This window comes from Uloborus diversus, chromosome 1, assembly GCF_026930045.1.
Source record: "Uloborus diversus isolate 005 chromosome 1, Udiv.v.3.1, whole genome shotgun sequence".
Classification (NCBI taxonomy): Eukaryota; Metazoa; Arthropoda; class Arachnida; order Araneae; family Uloboridae; genus Uloborus; species Uloborus diversus.
This window is the reverse complement of record NC_072731.1, coordinates 125,879,041-125,898,936: the sequence shown is the minus strand read 5'-3', so window position 1 is coordinate 125,898,936 and position 19,896 is coordinate 125,879,041. Positions and strand designations below refer to the sequence as shown.

At 32.7% G+C, this 19,896-nt stretch overlaps 1 protein-coding gene across 2 annotated transcripts in view; it reads right to left on the bottom strand.

Annotated features, from left to right (window-relative positions):
- Window positions 1-19,896, bottom strand: part of LOC129231885 (isopentenyl-diphosphate Delta-isomerase 1-like) — a 59,146-nt gene that overhangs the window by 14,104 nt on the left and 25,146 nt on the right. For both annotated transcript variants that reach the window (XM_054866275.1, XM_054866276.1), the window contains exons 3-4: window positions 9,866-9,958; window positions 6,295-6,425 (exon numbers count right to left, since the gene is read on the bottom strand). In XM_054866275.1, coding sequence (XP_054722250.1) covers window positions 6,295-6,425; window positions 9,866-9,958 — 224 coding nt within the window. The remainder of the gene's footprint in view (window positions 1-6,294; window positions 6,426-9,865; window positions 9,959-19,896) is intronic.

Here is a 19,896-nt window from a genome sequence, read left to right as displayed (position 1 = left end):
CTGATGGAAATTTCTTCAAAAGACAAGAACAGGCCTATTGTTTAAGCGCTTTAAAGAAGTTTTTTAAGCGCTTTATATTACACTTAAAATATATATATATATATATATATATATATATATATATATATATATATATATATATATATATATATATATATATATATATACAGTAGAGCGCCGATTATCCGAACACGTCGGGACCGACCCTAGTTCGGATAAGCAAAAGTTCGGATAATTGGACAGACAATTTAAAGGATATCCCTATCTATACAAAAACCTTCACACTTTATCCAGGCTTAGGACTGGCAACAATGTTAGTGCTGGCGTGTTTAAAAATGTTTTTTTTTTTTTTGTCTTTTTTTCATTTTTTAAACTTTTTTTTTGTCTTTTTTTTAAAAAGATTATAATTTAAGTAAAAAAGCTTTTGATTTTTTCTTGCTTCAAAGAAGACATTCTTTTCAATGCTGCCATTTCTCTAATGCTTCTTAAATGCATTGCTTGAATAGGATCAGCGTCTTTCTGCCTTTCGAGCCATTTCATAGCTTTTTCGAAGCATTTAAAGGCTTCGCTATGTGATGGACCTGGGTCATTTTCAGAGCATTCATTTTCAATTTCATTTTTATTTTCTTCATTTTCGCCTTCAATCTCAGCCACAATCTCATTGTCATTTAAAATCTGATATCCAGGGTCTTGCATGTCACAATTTAGCCACTCATTAATTTCTTTTTCCTCATAATTTAGGATTCTTCCCATCTCTTTTATAGTTTTACACTCCTCATTTTCCTTATCAGATGCTTCTGCTCCAGTATCAATTTTTTTTCCTGTTTAAAATTTTATTCCAGGCATTTTTTAACGTTGATGATTTTACAAGCTTCCAGGAATCGGCAGCCATAATGCAACAATCTTTTAAATTAATGTTTTTGGCATTCTGGGAATCAGGCTCTTCAGTGTCTTCTGATAGAAGCATCTTTCTCAACATTTGCTTTCTATAAAAGCGCTTAAATGTCTCTATTACACTCTGATCCATGGGTTGTATCAGTGATGTAACATTAGGTGGCAAAAACTTTACTCGGAACTTCCCATTTTCCCGTTCAAGGGTATCTGCACACGGATGTGAAGGTGCATTATCAAGAAGTAGGAGTACTCTGCCCTCTTTCTTCATATCTTCTTGATGTGTCTTAACTTTAGGAATGAATGTGTGATCATACCAATCAATGAAACCTTCTGATGTCATCCAAGCCTTCCTTTGAGAAGTGTAAATTACTGGCAGATTTTTCCAATTATTAAAACATCGAGGCTTCTTTGAATGTCCTATCACGAACAATGGTATTCGATGGTTACCGGTTGCATTTGCGCAATTAAGAACTGTGATTCTTTCTTTGTTTAATTCAGTTCCAGAAGCACTTTTTTCGAACCCAGACGCTAATGTTTTTCGGGGTAAAGATCTCCAAAACAGGCCGGTCTCATCTGCATTGTAAATAAATTCTTCTTCGTATTTTTCTGATTTTACAAATTCAATAAATTCTTTTACGAATTTCGTAGCAGACTCTGTAGATGCAGATAATTTTTCACCATGCAATCCGATTTCGCGTATACCATGCCGTAGCTTAAAATTTCTAAGCCACCCAGAGCTTGCTTGAAATGTATTAGTATTTTCTCCATTCAACTTTTCGTTGAAAAATAGTGCCTTCTCACATAATAAGGGTCCAGAAATGGGATGACCAGATGAGCGTTTCTGCAAAAACCACATGTGCAAAGCTTTATCTACTTTATCATCAAAGGAATTTTTCATCAATTTTCTATCTAAGCTTCCTTGCTCACTTTCAAGTCCCGTTAAATACTTCATAATTGATTCTTCATTCTTTTTTATATCTGATATTGTAGACTTTCCTACACCAAACTCCGCTGCTAATTTTGAAGCGGCTTCATTATTTTTAAGCCTCTTCAATATCTTTCCTTTGTCTCCTAGCGAAAGAACAACTCTTTTTCGCTTTCCAGACATCTTTTCACCTTCGTTGCAGAAAAAGAAATGAGCTAGATCGCTGGTGCAATCAACAACCGCTATCAAGAAACCTTTAGTAACAACCACTAACAACTCTATTAACAACAAGAATTAACAGCGGCTAGCAACCGATATCGACGATAACAAACTCTAAAAAAAGCAGAGCACATGATTCTGAGCAACTCACTTTGTCAACGTAGATACGTCACACAAACCAGTTTTTCCCCACGTGTCCACAGCGAGGGTGGGGGGGGAGAAGAATGCAAACAGGAATTTTGTGCTTTGACCTTGGTTTCTCAACCCCTTTCTTCAAACCTTTTGTGTTCTCTCTTCCCACTAACAAAACTCCCCAAAAATACCTTGCAGTTTCCGGATTAAAATTTGTATGCCAAGAAAGAAAAGAAAAAAGATAGATAACAGGGTGAAAAAAAGAGTACGTACGTAATTGAAAGCTTGGTTGGAAGGGACAGAAAAAAAAAATTAGGTTTTGGATGAAAAATATGCCGTTCGCATAAAGTTCGGAAAAAAATTTTAAAAGGCGAAAAACACGGTTCGGATAATTGGAAGTTCGGTTAAAAAATTTTAAAAGGCGAAAAACACCGTTCGGATAATTGGAAGTTCGGTTAATTGGAGTTCGGATAATCGGCGCTCTACTGTATATATATATATATATATACAGGTACATATATCAACACCTTTTACTTCTAGGCCCTTATGTATTACTCAGCCAACCCTGAACTTCGGCAGGAAGATTTCAAATAATCTTAGAAATGTTCCAATTTTCGCCAAGGGTTTTAACACTAATCATCAATGCATCAAAAAATAATCATTATGCTTAATTCGCGAAGTCTCAAATATCAAAATACATTCCCAAACTTTGAAAAAAAAAAATGTTTGGTAAAGATTTTTTTAAATTTTCGATGGATTTCAAAAGTAGCAAGAAGACTAGCTTAAAACTTCCGATAAAATGTACAATAATCTGGTAACAAAATAAAACCCATTAAATGGAGCCTGCCCCCCTCCCCCCGATTACCGTCTGAGAAAGATTTATTTCTCGCCAAGAACGGCCAAATACGCGCAGAACATTTTTTTAAAATCTTCTGCTCGGAATTAAAAATCATATCTTATGAATTGAATTAAGCAAACATTTTACATAGTTTCATTAACTTGGCCATTCTCTGGCGAATGTATGGTAATGTGGTCCTTTTGCAATAAATAATGGATTTTGATTTATTACTTTACATTTTAACACTGCTTTCAATTGCAAAAATAAAAGCAGAAATTTAATAAAATAATTTTTAGAACTTATTTAATGGGCAGTGTTAAGATAATGTGGTCGCGACGAGAGTTCAAAAATCTTGGCGCTACCGTCATTACAAAAATTGTACGAAAATGTAAATATTTGGCCAAATTAATTTCAGTAAAAAAATCATTAAATACCATAAGGTATTGAAGTTAAAATTAATCCTCCAAATTAGTAACACAACACGCTCAAATAACATTATAGGTACTATTAATATGTAAATTAATCCGCCAAATCCATTTTTTTATCTCTAGTCTCGCCAGGCGACTACGTTAGCGCATTGCCGAATTATTTGTTATGAAACTTTTAATTTTAATTTTTCTTTTTGTGTGTGTGTGTTTTTAAGGATTAATGATGTTAATTAGGATTTTGTGGAATTAATGTCCATACTTTAATGGCAACAATAGAGAACATTGTTCTTTTTTTCAATTTGTTTTTTACGCTATCTGACCTTTTACTCATGAAGATGTTTTGAGTTTATCATGATGGAGATTTTTAGAGGGAGGTCAATGTTATTTGAAAACGCTGATATCACCATTCTTATAGAAACTTTAGGGAATGTTTCTCTTTCTGAAATGTGAAGTTTTTTGTACTATTGTCCTCACTGAAGTAGGAACTTTAAAAAAAAAAAATTGTTGTGCTTACTCTGATTTTTATGGTATATTTTTACTCTGAACTTTTTAATATTTCAAACAAGATCGTTGACGTTATTTAGAAACAGTTGATTTCTAGGATTTTTAAGATTTAATATTCTCACTCTAAAGGTACATTATTAGAAAATCAGTATTAGTAGTGACTGTTGAACCTATTTTGGGACAATTGCCATTTTATGCATATTTCTCCTTATTTATTCAGGAGGGACATGCATCATCTGAGCTCCGTTCCTTTCTCCAGAGAGAAGCATATGCAATAATTTAGATAGAAGGCATAGTGCTGGACAGCATTCGATGGGATCGGGATTATAAGGGAAATGTTTGACTTTATTTAAGAATAGTTGACCTCACTCGAATTGGAATTTTTAAGAATTACCCTTACTAACTTCTTTACTACTCCTATACCTTTTCCTGACTTGTATTGCGTAATTTTTTGGGTGCCCCCCAGTTTTGCCGACATTTCATTTACCCCTCCCAAGTTTTCAGTTGATATACCTTTTGATATTAAGGGGGGGAGTTTGAAATGTCGGTGAAACTGGGGACAAACCAATTTTTAGTAATTATTTGACCCCTGCCTGTGTTGACCATTAACCTGAATCGATTGAAAGAATGTGAGTGAAACCGCGGGTAAAAGCTAATATAATAATATAATGTATTTCCTTCTGGTGCTAAAATATGTTAATTCGTATATAACATGATATATAATTTTCATACCTTGTATATATTTTGTAAAACTGTTATACAAGCAAGTTTAGTTAAAAAAATTTAAAAAAACTTACATCGTGATGCATCCCTACATCACGATGTAAGGTTGGCAATGCATCACGATGTAGAAATTCCTACATCGCTCAGCCCTATGGTGTGGGAAAGGATTTTTGTACATAAAATAATGTGCCTGATGAAAACACATGATGGGGCTCCAATGCAGTTGGTTTGACTATTAAATAATCGTGAACATTTTGCAAAACATCCCCATGAACTTTATCACCTTTTAAAATAGATTTTTTTCTTATGGAGGTCGTATTTGGTTTCTGCTCAATAAATGCAAATTTCGGACAAATACAATGTCTATGTGATTTGTGTTTGCTGTATCCAATTTAACTTGCATTAAGAATACCCTTGTTGCTTCATAAATGTTGGTAAATGTTTCAGTGCATTTGCTTCATTACAGCAGAGGGTCAATGCTGATTGTTTTCACCAAGTCGCAGTCTCAGTAAAAGTTTCTGGCTAACTTTGCTAATTTTACCTCTCACTTTAAAGAGACATTCGAAAACTTGAGCAGCTTAATGTACTTCACAGCCATGTGAGTCGTCTGGTGTTTAATCCAAGTTTCTATCCCCTCTTTTAGAATTGTGCTGAACATTGCAGATTGTTCACCTCATCCAAAATAATTTTCAAGGCATCACTCACATTTACAATATTAGCACCATGGTGACACTGATCAGTAGATACTTTCTACCGGTGAGAGACTATAAATAATGTCCGGTTTTTCATAGTTTTTTTTTACTCAGAGAAAAATTTTGTGCACTTTTTGTAAACTAAAAGTTTTGCGTGCATTCCTTAAACTTTCAGAAGCTTTAAACACTACATTCAGACTAATTCAACGGATTTTACAATCTGTAATATACTTTTTCATTTTTTTTCTAAACAAAATTTTCTGGGTTTCAAATTTTAATTACGGTTTTAGAAAACATTGTAATTTTTATGCATTTTTTCAACTGCTGAACGTATGAAAACTGAAACCTCAAATAAAAATAGCACTTCATTATCAGAAAAATATACTCTACTTTTTGTTGTGCTCTTAAATGGTAAATCCACCATTCATCACATGAGACACAAAGTTTTTCTTGCTCTTCTTGGAGACGTACGAGGAAGGTGATTCAAACTTCAGATAATGCATGTGAAATATTCAGTTTATGAGAGGCAAAAGTAAAAAATGTTTCCATGGAAAATTTTTACAAGATTAGGAATCTTGTGGTATTTTGTTCTCAATACTGCTAAATATCATGTGGTATACCACAGAATTCAGCATTGGAAACATGGCCGCCCATATGCAAAATTTTAAGGGGGGGGCTCAGATATTTTCCTCATGGTTTAGCAGAATATTTTGCCCATGGAAACCGATTTCTGTACGGATTAAAGTTTGACATTTTTTATAACTTATTCATTAAAGGCTGGAAAAGATTATTTTTTTTACATTTTTGCGAAGAGAAAAGCACTAAAAACAAGGAAGTTCTCATTTCTAGGGGGGCTTGAGCCCCTACTTGCCCCCTATATGGGCGCCCTTGACTGAAAACCCTATTAACAGTTTGAAATATCAATAAACAGTATCTTACACTGGCAGGATCAATTCCCAATTCAATTCCCAATCTTCTTTGAGCTGCTCTTTTCACACCAAGAGCTTTGATTTCTTCTAGTTCAGAGGCAATGAACAGAGGATGACTGCAACATGTATTTGTGTAGTAACCTAATATAAAAGGAAACCAATTAACAGCATAAATGAGAGTCAAAATATCATTTATTTACAAAGCTACTTAAGCAGTAACTCAACAAAAATAAAGGACATTAAAAAATATATATAACACATTGTTCTTTTAAAGGCCCAAGAATGAATGAGAAAAATAGCACAACTATGTGAAGAATATTTCAGAAAATCCGATATAACATTAGGATTATGACTCATTCACAGCAAAAATAGATCTCTTAGAATGAGATAAAGTCTGAAAGCGAAGAGTTGACCCTTGGCTTGGTCTTGTTTCAGAAGTGTCTATTTTCGTGAAGGGGCAATATGAAGAGGAAAGTTGAAGAATGGAATTAGCAAGTGCATCATTGGTTCTAGAGCTTCAATATGTCACCTTGGAATTTAAGAAATTCCAAAGAGGTAAAACATTTCAATTTTGTGCTGTCAAGATAGATGTCTCATTGGACAGATCACATCTTAAATAAGTGGGTAGGTCATGGTTTTACTTTATTCAGCAGCCATTGATCAGAGAAAACAACACCAGCTATAATTAATTTCAATTGAAAATTGGCAAGAGTAGGGTTGCAATAAAGAATGCAAAGCTTGTCATTTTTACTTTTTTGCCGACTCAATGTAGTTTTCGCTGAAACTTAACCTTTCAAGTCTAAATAATCATGTGACAAAATATTTTTAAAAAACCACCTCTCGCAATTTTAGTATAATGTAATCATTGCACATTTATCTGAAATTGCAAAGATTTTTGCTGTAGTTAAAATATAGGAACAAGCTTTTGCTCATGGATTGTTGATGCAATTTGCATGTTATTTTCTTTTTTAATTTCAGTATTTTTTGAAATTGTTTTCTCTAAACAAATTTAAGCTGAAAGGGCTTGTGGAGGATTAATAAACACATCAATTTTCTTTTTTAACACAAAGTAAATATACCAAAAAAAAATTAAAACACCTTAACTATGTAACTGTTTAGTATTCTTCCTAAAATATGTAACTATATTTATTTAATAACCAAAATGGTAAAAAAATAAAATAGTTATTAAAATTTTAAAAAGGAAGCCAGTTGAAAATAGCATAAGCAAAATCAAAGTTTCTTAAAGTGTGGTCTACGGACCCCTGTGGGTCCGCAAGCAAATCTGCAATGCTACCCTGTTAATAAGAGTAAAATAAGTAAAAATCATTTCAAGTGCACAGTAATTAGCCATATTTTAGTTCATAAAGAAAACACTTTATAAGCACATTTTGAGAAAACATAAGTCTCTTGTTTACCTACACACAGGAGAGCAAAATACCATAAGAACCCTTGGTTTAAACCCATATTGTCAATCCTAACTTGGTATTTTATACACATATAAAGCCTGATATCACATTTTTAACACATAATTTTGCACAATTGTACATTTTCTTTTGTAATTTCAAATCCTAACTATACAACTTATATGAAGAATGATCTCATTCAAACAAAGCTAACATTAGATGCAATATACCAACAGCCTGGTTATGCCATCCAGAAACTGCAGTTTGTCTTTAATATGGACATATCAGTCAGGAACATACAATAACTGAATTGGAGGCGGTGTCATCTTATTGAAGCTAAGAGTGCCAGTAAACTAACTGCGAACAGCTTGGTTATCTATTGTCTATTCCAGACTGATGATGAGCATAACTGGGCAGTTGGTATATTGCTAGTTCAGCCTTAGCCTTACCTTATTAGTAATAATTTCCTGCTTAAAGCTCACATTATTTTTTGCACAAACTCCAATAAGTTTGTTATTATTAATAAACTTGTAATAGAAGCAATATGATAACGTTTAATCCTAGATATTGAATTTTTGAATTAATTCTTATGCTCACAACCCAAAATAATAATGTTAACTAATAAAAACTACACAAAAGTACTAAAAAATGTATAGAAAACTAGATAAATATATAGAACAAATGTAAATAGACATTAGAAAATAGGATTTAGATGTATTATTTAAGTTTTTTCTGAGGCGGGGGGGGGGGGGGTCTGCAAAGTTGGCACGTTTTCAGGTAGAGATTCATGGTGGTCTAAATTCTGAGAACCTCTGGGTTAAATGACTTTTTCTTAAAGTTTTAAAAGAATTACAGAATGCAAAACAATTGAAACTTCAGGCATGGCCTACAGTTTTCAGTGAAGTATGTATGAACTGTTGGTATGTTTCCAAAACATAGGTTTAATTTTTACAGGGAAGGCATTAAGAAAATAGTAGTATAGAGAACTTCTTTGAGAATTCATGAGAATTGCTTTCAACTACAACATAGATCAAAATTTAACACACCGAGAAATGTCTTCTTTTTTTTGCCAAATGTCAAGTAACTTCTCATTAAACATGTGTAAAATTCAAGAAAAATTGCTTTCCTGTGTATTAGTACTTCATTTCTGCATTTATTCTAGAGCTAGAAGACCTAAAAAGCTATGGGGAATAAAATTAAGAAGTTTTTAAAAAGACTTGCAGTTCCTGCAATCTACTGAATTCATCGCTGAGTTTAAAGTAAAAATTGAAGACAAAATCTCATGAGATACAAATTTTGATTAATGCAAAGATCTGTAAGGGACAAGGTTCACACAGCTCAGGAATTCTCACAGTAAAATACCGTAAGCATAAAAAAGAAGATTCCGCTGAAAATTTCGAGAGTTGGCACCTCAGAGTTTCATTTTTGATTCTAAAAATTTTGCTCATTCTTTCTACTTTCTAATCACTAAAATCCTAGATTTTTTTTTATTACACATTGTGTTTTTAGCTCTGTCCTTATGCTCTGAAAAACTAATATTTTGTGTTTTTGTACCTATAAAACAAAAATAAAACACTTTTAAATAAAATTAAGCACCTTTAAGGGTCCTTAAAAAATAAAAACAAGAATTAAGTATTTTTTAAGGTCTGTACGAACCCTGTTCAATTGTATCTTATCTATCACAGCATTTTTGTTTTTGTTTTTTTAAGAAAAAAGATTTGATATCATGATTTTATCACAGCACACCTAGACACTTCAGGTTGCTGCACCATCCAGTTTGTGATCTTCTGCATTGTAGGAGATCAATATGGTGTGTAATTTAGGCTAATTTCATGTAAAATATCCATCAAACATGACAAGTATAAATTTAAAAATATAAACTTTTACGGTGTAAGGACAAGCTCCCCCCCCCCCTCCTCAAAAATTTGGAAGATGCAAAATGTTTGTTGCATGAATAATAAAAAATAACAAAATATTGGGCATTGTTTCTGAAAATAATTTCGATAAAATTTCACTATTTTAACTGTTCTACTTTTCCACAAAAAAAAGGAAACATTAATGATTTTTTCGGATCATAAATCGAAAGACTGACTTAGTTGGATGGCATAACTGATCATGAGTGTGTAACAATGAACATTGGAAAAAGTATTAATGCTGTAAAAGTGGATAGAGACAAACCTGGGAAAGTAATTTTGGCATCAGATCGCTGCTGCAACAAGAGTTCTCCCTTTGAATTAAAAAGAAACACACTAAAGGCTCTGTGCAGTAAACCTGAAAAAGAAAACAGTTTGTCAGGAAAACATTTATATAAATACCTTGCATACTCTATGACACACAATAAACCATGTACAAGAGTCAATACTTAAATCGAATGACAGTGAAAGAAAAATAAATTTTATGAAAAAACAAATGGAATCACAAAAATGAATTACCACCATAAGAAATAAGAGAAAATTTTGTCACATTAGTAGATGAAAATAAAAATGGAAACTAACACATAAACAAGCATACTTTTAACCGTACAAAAATTACTGCAGACGTTCAAAAATTCGGAATTGCATAAATCACTAAAATCAAATGTGCATAGTTAAAAAATCATCACTACTAGATGAGGATTCGAGTGAGCGGTAGTAAGGTATTCTAGAAGGGAAAGAAGGTGTCCACCAGCCAAAGTTGACAATTCAACTTCCATCAAGAAAATAAGTAGCTATGCATCCAGGCGTATTGTCACTACAGCTATTTGCTAAATTTGAAGACCAAGTTCACATCCACACAGTGAGTATTGTTCACAGATGCGCAATCGCTAACAGGGGCGGCGATTCAGGAAGGGGGGCAAGAGGGGACCCCCCTTTTTAATAGTTAATTTATGGTTATTTTCTAATTTAGGAACCAAAACGAGAAATTATTTTTAAAAAAAGCAGAAATGTCAACATTTTCAGGACATAGTTTTATTTGTTTTATTTTCTATATCTGTGTTTATGAAACATTATTTAGCATGAGCAATAACTTTTAGTTTATGTATTCATTGTTTAGATATTCGTACATCAATTTACTTCAACAACCCATACTCGTTTAATGAAATAGCCTGGCCAAGTGTTTGTGACATCTCAAAATACTTCGTGTTAGATAATGTCTAATTCATGTCTAAGAGTTTCTTCGTGGAAAGTTATTGTGTACAAAATTCATCAAAATCTTAGTAAAAATGTGAGTTAAGTTGTTAGACTTACATAAATTTCCACTTTTCTGCTTCAATGCTCTCAAAACCAGCCTTAATAAAATTTTATGCATTTTCTCTTTCTTTTTTCTCCCATTTTTTGCAGCCGATAAATGTCCCATGGCTTTTTTTTTTCTTTTGCCCCCCCCCCTAAAAGCCCCAATCGCTGCCACTGATTGCCAAGTTGAATGGCAAGAGAAAGTCAAAGTTCAATAAATTGGAAAAAATCAGTCTAAATAGAACACTCACTGTTGTATGATCTGTCTTTCAGACAATTATAAAAATACATTCTTAATAATAAGCATCTAAAACCTTAAGTGTAAAAATATTTAATTAAAACTTGAAAACACCAGTCATTAAATAATTTTCAAGACAATGAATAATAAAATGACAATCCTCCCTCTCAAAAAAGTATTACTAGATTGAATGAAATTTTGTTCTAATATTGTGAACACAGTGTGAACAATAACACTATGTGAAAAGGTGCATGCGACTATATCTAGTGACGGGAAAAATGCAAAATTCGGGAGAGACTGCTTCAGAGACCCAACAAGTATCGCTCTTTATAGATCAAACTAGCAAAAATACCCGGCGTTGCCTGGGTCAGAAATAAATGTAAGAAACAATCGCTACTTCCTTTCGTTTTCTGTTTTAACTGAAAGAACTCAAAACATATCAATTTGACGTGATTAAAAATCGAGCTTCTTCCTTACCCATTAAAGTAAAATAGCAATAAGTATAAAGAACGAACGAATATTCATTTAGAAACGAAAGCACAAATTTAAGCCTAGAAAAATTTGAAGAATTTCCAAAATATGAAATAACAAAAACAAAGATCACTGAAAAAACCGTGCGCTTTATTTAATTAAATAGTACACACTCAAAAGAAAAAAAAGCTCTCTACTATGTTTTTTTAAGGATGCAAAAAGTAAAGTTTCCAAATGTTTAAATGACTTTAAACTCATGTCTGCTCCGGAGAAGCATTGATTCAAAAATTTCATTATGATTACTTTTATTATTGCTGTTGTTAGGCAGCGAATTTTTTGTAACAATGGGTTTTATATTCGCAACTTCAAAGCTCGAATAAGCTACCTTGCGGCGATTACCAATACTAAAGAAAAAGGAAAAACATTCCATTCCACGAGTTTTCTTTAGGGTAAATTTCCGGCTTCAAGCAGTTTGTGGTGTAATGTAATTTCAGAAGAATAAAAAAGAAAGCTTCGCACAAATATAATGAAAAAGTACTGTCATTCACAAAACGTCAAAGCAAGTTATAAGTTATTGCATTTGTTTGTTTCACCTTTTCTCATCCGCCATTAGACAGTGGCTGCTGCGCCCCGTATAATTTATTGGAGTTGCGAATTTAATTATTTAATGGGGAACTGATATGAAATTCACTGTTTTCCACCATAACTTTTTACAACTAAGTTTTTAAGGAAAAAATTACAGCCTAAGTTGCTCCCTCATAATGTATCTATCTATGGTGAAAAAATGGTTAAAATCCATTCAGTAGTTTTGAAGTTTACTCAGGACATCCGGACAAAGATTAGCCCTTTATGTATAAAGATGAGGATGCAATTCCCAAGAAAGCAATGTCATGCTTGCTCCAGAGAGGCCTTGTTTCAAAATTTACATTATGATTACTTTTAATATTGCTGTTGTTAGGCAACGAGTTTTCAAAACAATGTGTTTAATCTTTAATCATTTGATGTGGAAATTACATGACATTTATTGTTTTCGATCACGACATTCTTAAACTAAGTTTTTTAGCGATAAATTATAGCCTAAGTTGTTCCCCGATTATGTAGCTATCTATGGTGAAGACATGGTTAAAATCCCTCCAGTAATTTTGCCGTTTACCCCGGACATCCGGACAGAGATTAGCCCTTTATATATAAAGATAAAAGATTTTATCGGGTCACGAGGGTGCAAAAAATTTAGAAGTGCATTATTCTTTAACAGCTATGTCATAGATACCACCAGTCCCCAATCCATCATTGACTATCATAAACACAGTCGGATTGCAGTGACAAAAAAAATTACCTCTTAAAACACAGCAGTTTACCAGTAGAGATAGTTATAATTTTTCTATATAAAAGTTGCAAGCATTGAAGTATTTTTGTAAGACTTTTTTCAATGCATTGTATTCCTGATCAAACAAAAATGATTATCTCAATAAAGAAAGGTATGCACCGATTAATAGGCCACAATAGGCTACAAACGATCATACAGCAAAATAATAATAAAAAAAAAGGCATTGAAACAGTTGGTTGAAAATGTAAAATAATTCACCAACTGATTTAATCGCCTAACTCGCCAAGCGATCACGCTACCGTAACCCAGCTGATTAGCGTGCGACGCGAACTCTGATCGATTAGCGACCCGATTTCAAAAAAGACGTATGAACGATAATCCCGCCTTCCCCCGCAGAATAAGAACATATTTTTTGGAGAAAAAAAACATATCTAGAACAAAGGGAAAATCCCACACCTCCGTAGAAGAAAAAAACTTTTAAATAAATATCTGCATTGCAAATACAGCAAAACGAAAAGGAAAATCAATTAAACCTCTGCATTTATCTTAAAATCTCAAACAATGGCGTTTCGTGTATTTTTTTTTTTTGCTTTTTTTCTCTTTTTTCCTCTGCATTTATCTTAAAATAAATGCAGAGGAAAAAAGAGAAAAAAAGCAAAAAAAAATACACGAAACGCCATTGTTTGAGAAAAGGAAAAATATTTGAGTTTGCTAGTTCAACAGAATATAACTTTACTTAAAATAACAAGAAAACTGGTTTACAAAATTGTCTAATCGGCATCGGCCAACTATCTTTCGACGATTAATTGGTAATCGGTAATAGGTCAATTGACGCATTTATTGTTTTTACATAATTAAATTTAATGCAAAATTTTGTTTGGCTAAAGTTATGTTTTGTGCCTTTCTACAAAGCCAAAGCGATCAAACAGTGAAACTTTTCTCCTTCGAAATCAACACAAAAAAACTGCAAGGAAAACAAATTTCAGACTTCCAACCATCTATTTTTAAAATGGCATAATACCAAAATCGGGGCTTTGTTTTGTGGAGTATGGCCATCGATTTTACAATCCACCATCCCATCGCTGCCAATTAATTCTAAACATTTAAGATTAAAAGTATACAGCTTCTCTCTCTCTCTCTCTCGATCCAAATGTACTTAAAACTTTCTAACAAATTTTAGAGAATTTTGAGATGATAGAATGAAGAACATCTTTAAAAGCTGAACACTAATACAGAATTATATTTCACCAACATAAGTTTAACGGATATAAAACGATAATTTTGATTCATTTTAGAACTATAACCTCATAAATGTAACGTCATTTTTACAATTTGCTTCTAAACAGCATTCTAACGGTATCAAACGACTTTCTGAGTTTTGAAAAGAAAAACAACAAAGATAATTACTTTAAAAAAAAAAAGCACCGTATCGTCATTGCCTTGAAGTATCCAAACCAAATGATGAAAGTAATGTCAATTATTGCTGGAATTTGTTTTAATAAAAGAAAAAAAAAATCCTGTTGAATATCAAATAAAACAAATCAGCAGCACTGCACATTAGACACGATAAAGAGTTCTCATGCCTTTGGGTGGCCTTCCTCAAACAGTCGCTAACAGTTGGAAAACGTGAAGAGCATTAAAATTTGCTCTTCTCTAAAATCATCAAATAGGAAAGAAAATGTCGCTCCCTTAGGCTGATTGCGAATTCGAGAACTAGAGAAGGTCAGTAGTCAAGGTCAGAGCGACCTTGCTAAAAACTTTTGACCTTGTACAAAACAAAGTCAAAAAATTATGAATTAAGAGTTTGAACGAAATGAAGAAAAAGTACAATATCAATGTCGACGCGAACAAAAATGTCAAATAATTATATATTTGTCAAATAATAGAAAATTTGAGGATTAACCTTCAGTTTATTCTCTACTTGTGATCATATTTAACGTGGGAAAATAATTTCAACACATTTCGTTACATATTTCTAATGTATTTTTTGACTAAACATTATCGCATTATGCGGATTGAATTATCTAATTAAGAACACTAAAAAGAATTTAAAAAACGAAATACTTCTCTGGACCCGAAAACATCATTTTAAGAAACAAAACCTTATAGCACGGATATTAACTGAAAAATGAGGCTTTGGGATATGCGCCGAGAGGCGGGCAGCTCATGTTATTTGAGAGCAAGGAAGAGCGCAGATTACTTATATAAAAAATTTTGAATTAAAGTCCTAAACATAAAATTTTAGACAACTTTAAACAATGTCAAAAAAAGGGGATTCGCGGTCACTCTCTCGGAAATTTTTTTCAATTGAAGTCATAAAGTTCAATAGTTGGCCATCTTTGACATTGTTGGCAAAAAGAAGAGGATCGTGATCTTTGTGACCTCAGACAAAATTGTACAGCCATACATATATTTAGAAGTCTTAATCATAAAGTGGCATCATGAAAAAATTCTTCACAGAAAAGTAAAAAGTTGTAGAAAGGGCTTATCACCTGCGTTTCTGAAATCTAGAGGGGCTGAGTTGGCTTTGCCCCCCCCCCTTCCCCAACTAGTTCGGCGGTCCGTAAGTAGGGGTAAATAAATGCTTTTAAAAATGTATAGCTGCAAGTACAAGGGTTCGTGAACCTTGAATCAGATTATTGGTCAGCAAATAAGGTAGTTGTAATTAATTTTATTACATAAGCAAGACTTTTAAAAAGATTCTTAATTTTTCCATTTGGTTCTACTTCCGTGTCTAAGTACTTATTTTCTGCAGGAATAATTGGTTAAGGCAGTTTTCTAGTGAGAAACTAAATGTGTAGAATTTTTACGTTATCTAAATAAGGATTTATGCTCAATGAACTTTCGCTCAGATTATATCATACCTATTTAGCGGATACAATACTCAAATTTAAGAAACCGAGGAGGTGACAAAATTTAGTAGTTGCGGTTTTTAGTAAGACACGAAAATTCATAGAAAATATATAGAAGAAAGTAATATAATAACCACAAAATACTAGTTATTGCATTAAAAATTAAAATAAACTCGTGTGAGTGTGCGTTTAGAAATAATTAGAAATAATTTCAAGTCTTTCCAGCTTTCTCTCAACTCTAGTCTGAAAACTTTTCCATAAGGAATCGCTGATCCTGATACAGTAAAACCTGTAAAGTTGACCACCCTTGTAAGTTGACCACCTGTCTATATTGACCGCTTTTGTCAGGAACGGAATCAGCCCTATCTCATATAATGAAGGAAAACCTCTGTAACTTGACCACCTCTCTATCTTGACCACCTGTCTATCTTGACCACTAATGTACGCCAAATTTGGTCTGGAGTATTGTAAAAAACCCTTTGTAAGTTGACCACTTGCTTTATTTTTTAAAACTTTCTTCAGCATATTATTTTATTTTAGTATCTATTTAATTATAATAATAATAATTTTTTTTTTTTTTTTTTTTTTGATAGCTTTCAAAGAATGTTTTTAATGCTTTGATGACATACTAGCATTTTACTAACTAAACAGCAGCATAAAGCATATGCTGCTCTTTATTCTCCAAACTTGTTTTTCATTTGTTATTTTATTTGAGATAGCTGTTTGTACTCTGTCCAATGAAAATAGGTGTCAGTAGAAAAGTTCAAAGTCTTTTCTTTCGGTTGCAATATGTTGTGACAACACAGGAATTCTGCTAAAAAGAGCAGGCCCGGATCTATACATTTTGGGGCCCCCTGCAACAAAATGTGTAGAGCCCCTCCCTAGTGGCCAGCAGCATCTATTTGTAAAGTGAATAAGCATTAGTGTTAGTTTTTTTTTTTTTTTCAATTTCTAGAGCCGTTAGCCCCTTTAAGGACGCGGGCTCCTCTCACTGCGGGTACGCAGATCTGGGCCTGGTAATGAGTAATGAGTAAAGTTACATGTTTCTGGCGCAAGGAATTAAGAGATACGCCATTTTAATTTTGCCTTTGCCTTTATGAACTGGGAGAGTCGAGCTTGTTACTCTTTGAGCCATAAGTTTTACATAAAAAGGCTTCAAAAAGAAAGTTAGTGGAACTTGAGATTAATAAAAAGTATGAAATATTAAATGTAATTGAAAATGGAGAAAGCCAGAGAAAATTAGCTGGCATATATGGAATTTCTAAAACTACAGTGTCTAATATAGTTAAAAACAAGGGAAAAATAACAAAAGTATTTAAATAGTATTTTTAATTATTGTTTCACTTTCAATAATGTTAAACAATGAAAGTGGAGTTGAACAGGAAGAGTAAGGGTGAATTCCTCAAAAAAAAAAAAAAATAATAATAATAATAATAAATAAATAAATAAAAATACATGGTGCAAGAAATGACAAAAAAAAAAAAAAACATTACCGCCCTTTATAAGTTGACCACCTGTCTAAGTTGACCGCCAAAGTACTGCACCACGAGTGGTCAACTTACACAGGTTTCACTGTAATGAATATTAGTAATCGATGCTTGATTTACCATTAGGTCCATGGGACCGAGTATAGGAGGCTTCTCCCCCCCCCTCCCCCCCCGCATCATCACCAAAAAAAAATTACAAACTCTATTGAAAAATATGGCTTAATTTGCGAATTATGTCAAGAGCCATACATAAAGTGCAAAGCATCTGGCTTTTAGCATCAAAACAGACTATTTTTTGCCGTCTAAATTTTGCTTAGGTATTGTGCATTCATGGCCTTAGTGTTCTTCCTTTTCGTTTCCCGCTTCGCTTAATTGTCCGTGGAATCTTTATTTTTTAAACTAAAAATTTCAGAACTATAAGATAAAACACTAGTAGTGGCCACTTCAAGTTTACTTATATACTTTGAACAAAGATATAAACAATAATAATGTGATTTTTCTTTTTTTTTTATACCTAATGTAACTATCATATTGTACCAATTTTATTCATCAATTATTTAAATTTATAGTAATTAATGTTTTCTCCTCGGATGGAAGAATGGCAGATGGCCACTACTGAAATTTTCAGATTTTGGAATGGCCGCTAATGGATCAAATTTGAAGTTTTTATAAAAATGAATTAAAAAATTGAACAAATTGAAATTCTGGCATTTTTAGATCATGGAACGATTGAGGAAAATTCATCTATAATACGCTCGTTGAGTTTCAAGAGAGGTAATTAATATTGTAGACACATAATTTAAAAATATCTTCACTTCTTCACTGTGGCCACTACTAGTGTGTTTTAAACACTGAAATAGCCACTACTGGAGCACTGGCCACTACAGGTGTTTTAATTTAAATATTGTACATACGAAAAAAAAAGAGCCGTAAGGTATTTTATAATACTATTGAAACATTTCTGTTAAGGATATGCATTCTGAATTTTGTACGACATCCTTTCAAACACTAACGCCATAAATTCTAAATTGCAAGTGCGCTCATGAAAAAAAGTGAGGGGGGGGGGGTCATGAACTTTTGCGGAAAATTTCATTGGCACACAGATTGTGGCATTGAAAAACTTAAGGGTTGCATCCTTTTTGAAGGCTTACTATCTCTCTCTTTCTTTCTCTCCTTTCTCCATCTCTCTTTTCTTTATCGGGGGGGGGGGGAGACTCCACAGCTCTTAGGGAATGGGTATTTGGAACATCTGTACGGATTATGTACAAAATTTCAGATCATATAGACTGGATATGGGCAGTTCTCAAAAGGTGGGAACAAAAAAGTTAACTTTGAGCAATTTCAAAAATTTTCGAATTTGATATCAATTTTGCTTTTTTTCTATAGTATGCATACCTAGAACACAATATATGAACATGAAAAGACAGCAGGTATTTGTAAAAACTGTTAATTAGCAAATTAAATTAGCAGTCTGTAGGTAACAGATTTTGGACATTGTTGTCCTGTAGGTAACGGATTTTGGACATCATCATAATGTAAGTTTCACCATTTTTGACAACTGTTAATCTGATTTTTAACTTTTCCTATGAAAATTTTATTTACTACTTTTTGAATTTTGCAATTTAATGATAAAGAGGATATTAATGAAGTATTTGAATGGCTATACATACTGCTCTTTACATATAATAAAGTTTTGGAATGATTTTGAAGAAGTTGATGAAAGGTAGAAAAAAGTTTCATGGAAATAATTATACAAACTTGTAGTTTGATTTATTGGGACAAATAAGGAATAAAAACAGAGACAAATAAATACGACATATATATTTTTAAAGGAAAAATAAACAAAATATGCTTTAAAAAAGAATGTAAAAAGTGACATCAGTTTTAATAATGAATATTTTTTCTAATGTCATAAGAATTAAAACGATGTCTAAAAAAAATTATTGAAAAAAGAAATTCGTATTTCTATTTGGAGATTGTTAAATTATGTTTTTCCAAAAGAAAGAAGAGAAAAAAAAAATTCTAAAATAATAAAAGCGGCGGGAAAAAAAATTGCTAGCGCAGGTGATCAAGTCGCCAAAACTGGTGCAGCTGAAGATTAACTACATTTGTCAAACTGGAATCCCCCTCTGGTAACCTTTAGCTTATCATATACTGTGTTGTCGCCAACGGAGGTTTGCTTGGCGATTTTCGCGCAAAATGGCTTTCGTTCGATCATAACCAGCCATGTTTCTACTGTAATTTATGTATTGTTCAATGCGTAACGTATTAATTATGCAAAATACCAATGGATTAAAGAAGATAACATCATAATAATCTTTTTTATTGATGTTAGAAGACAGTGGATTATAAAAAAATTATAAATAAACGGACAGAATTATCGGCGTCGAGATCGTAACGCCATTAGGACATCTCACATGTATGTTTAAGAAAAATTATTTTTCTTCTAAGATACTGCATGAAATCTTATGAAAACACTTTTAAACAATTAAAACTGATTCTGAGGATCGATAAATACCTTTAAAACGAAAACATCATATACTTAAATCTCAAATAATAGCATTCGCAACTCCAACGAACTATAGGGGGCACTGCAGTCACTGTCTAATGGCCGACTTAAAA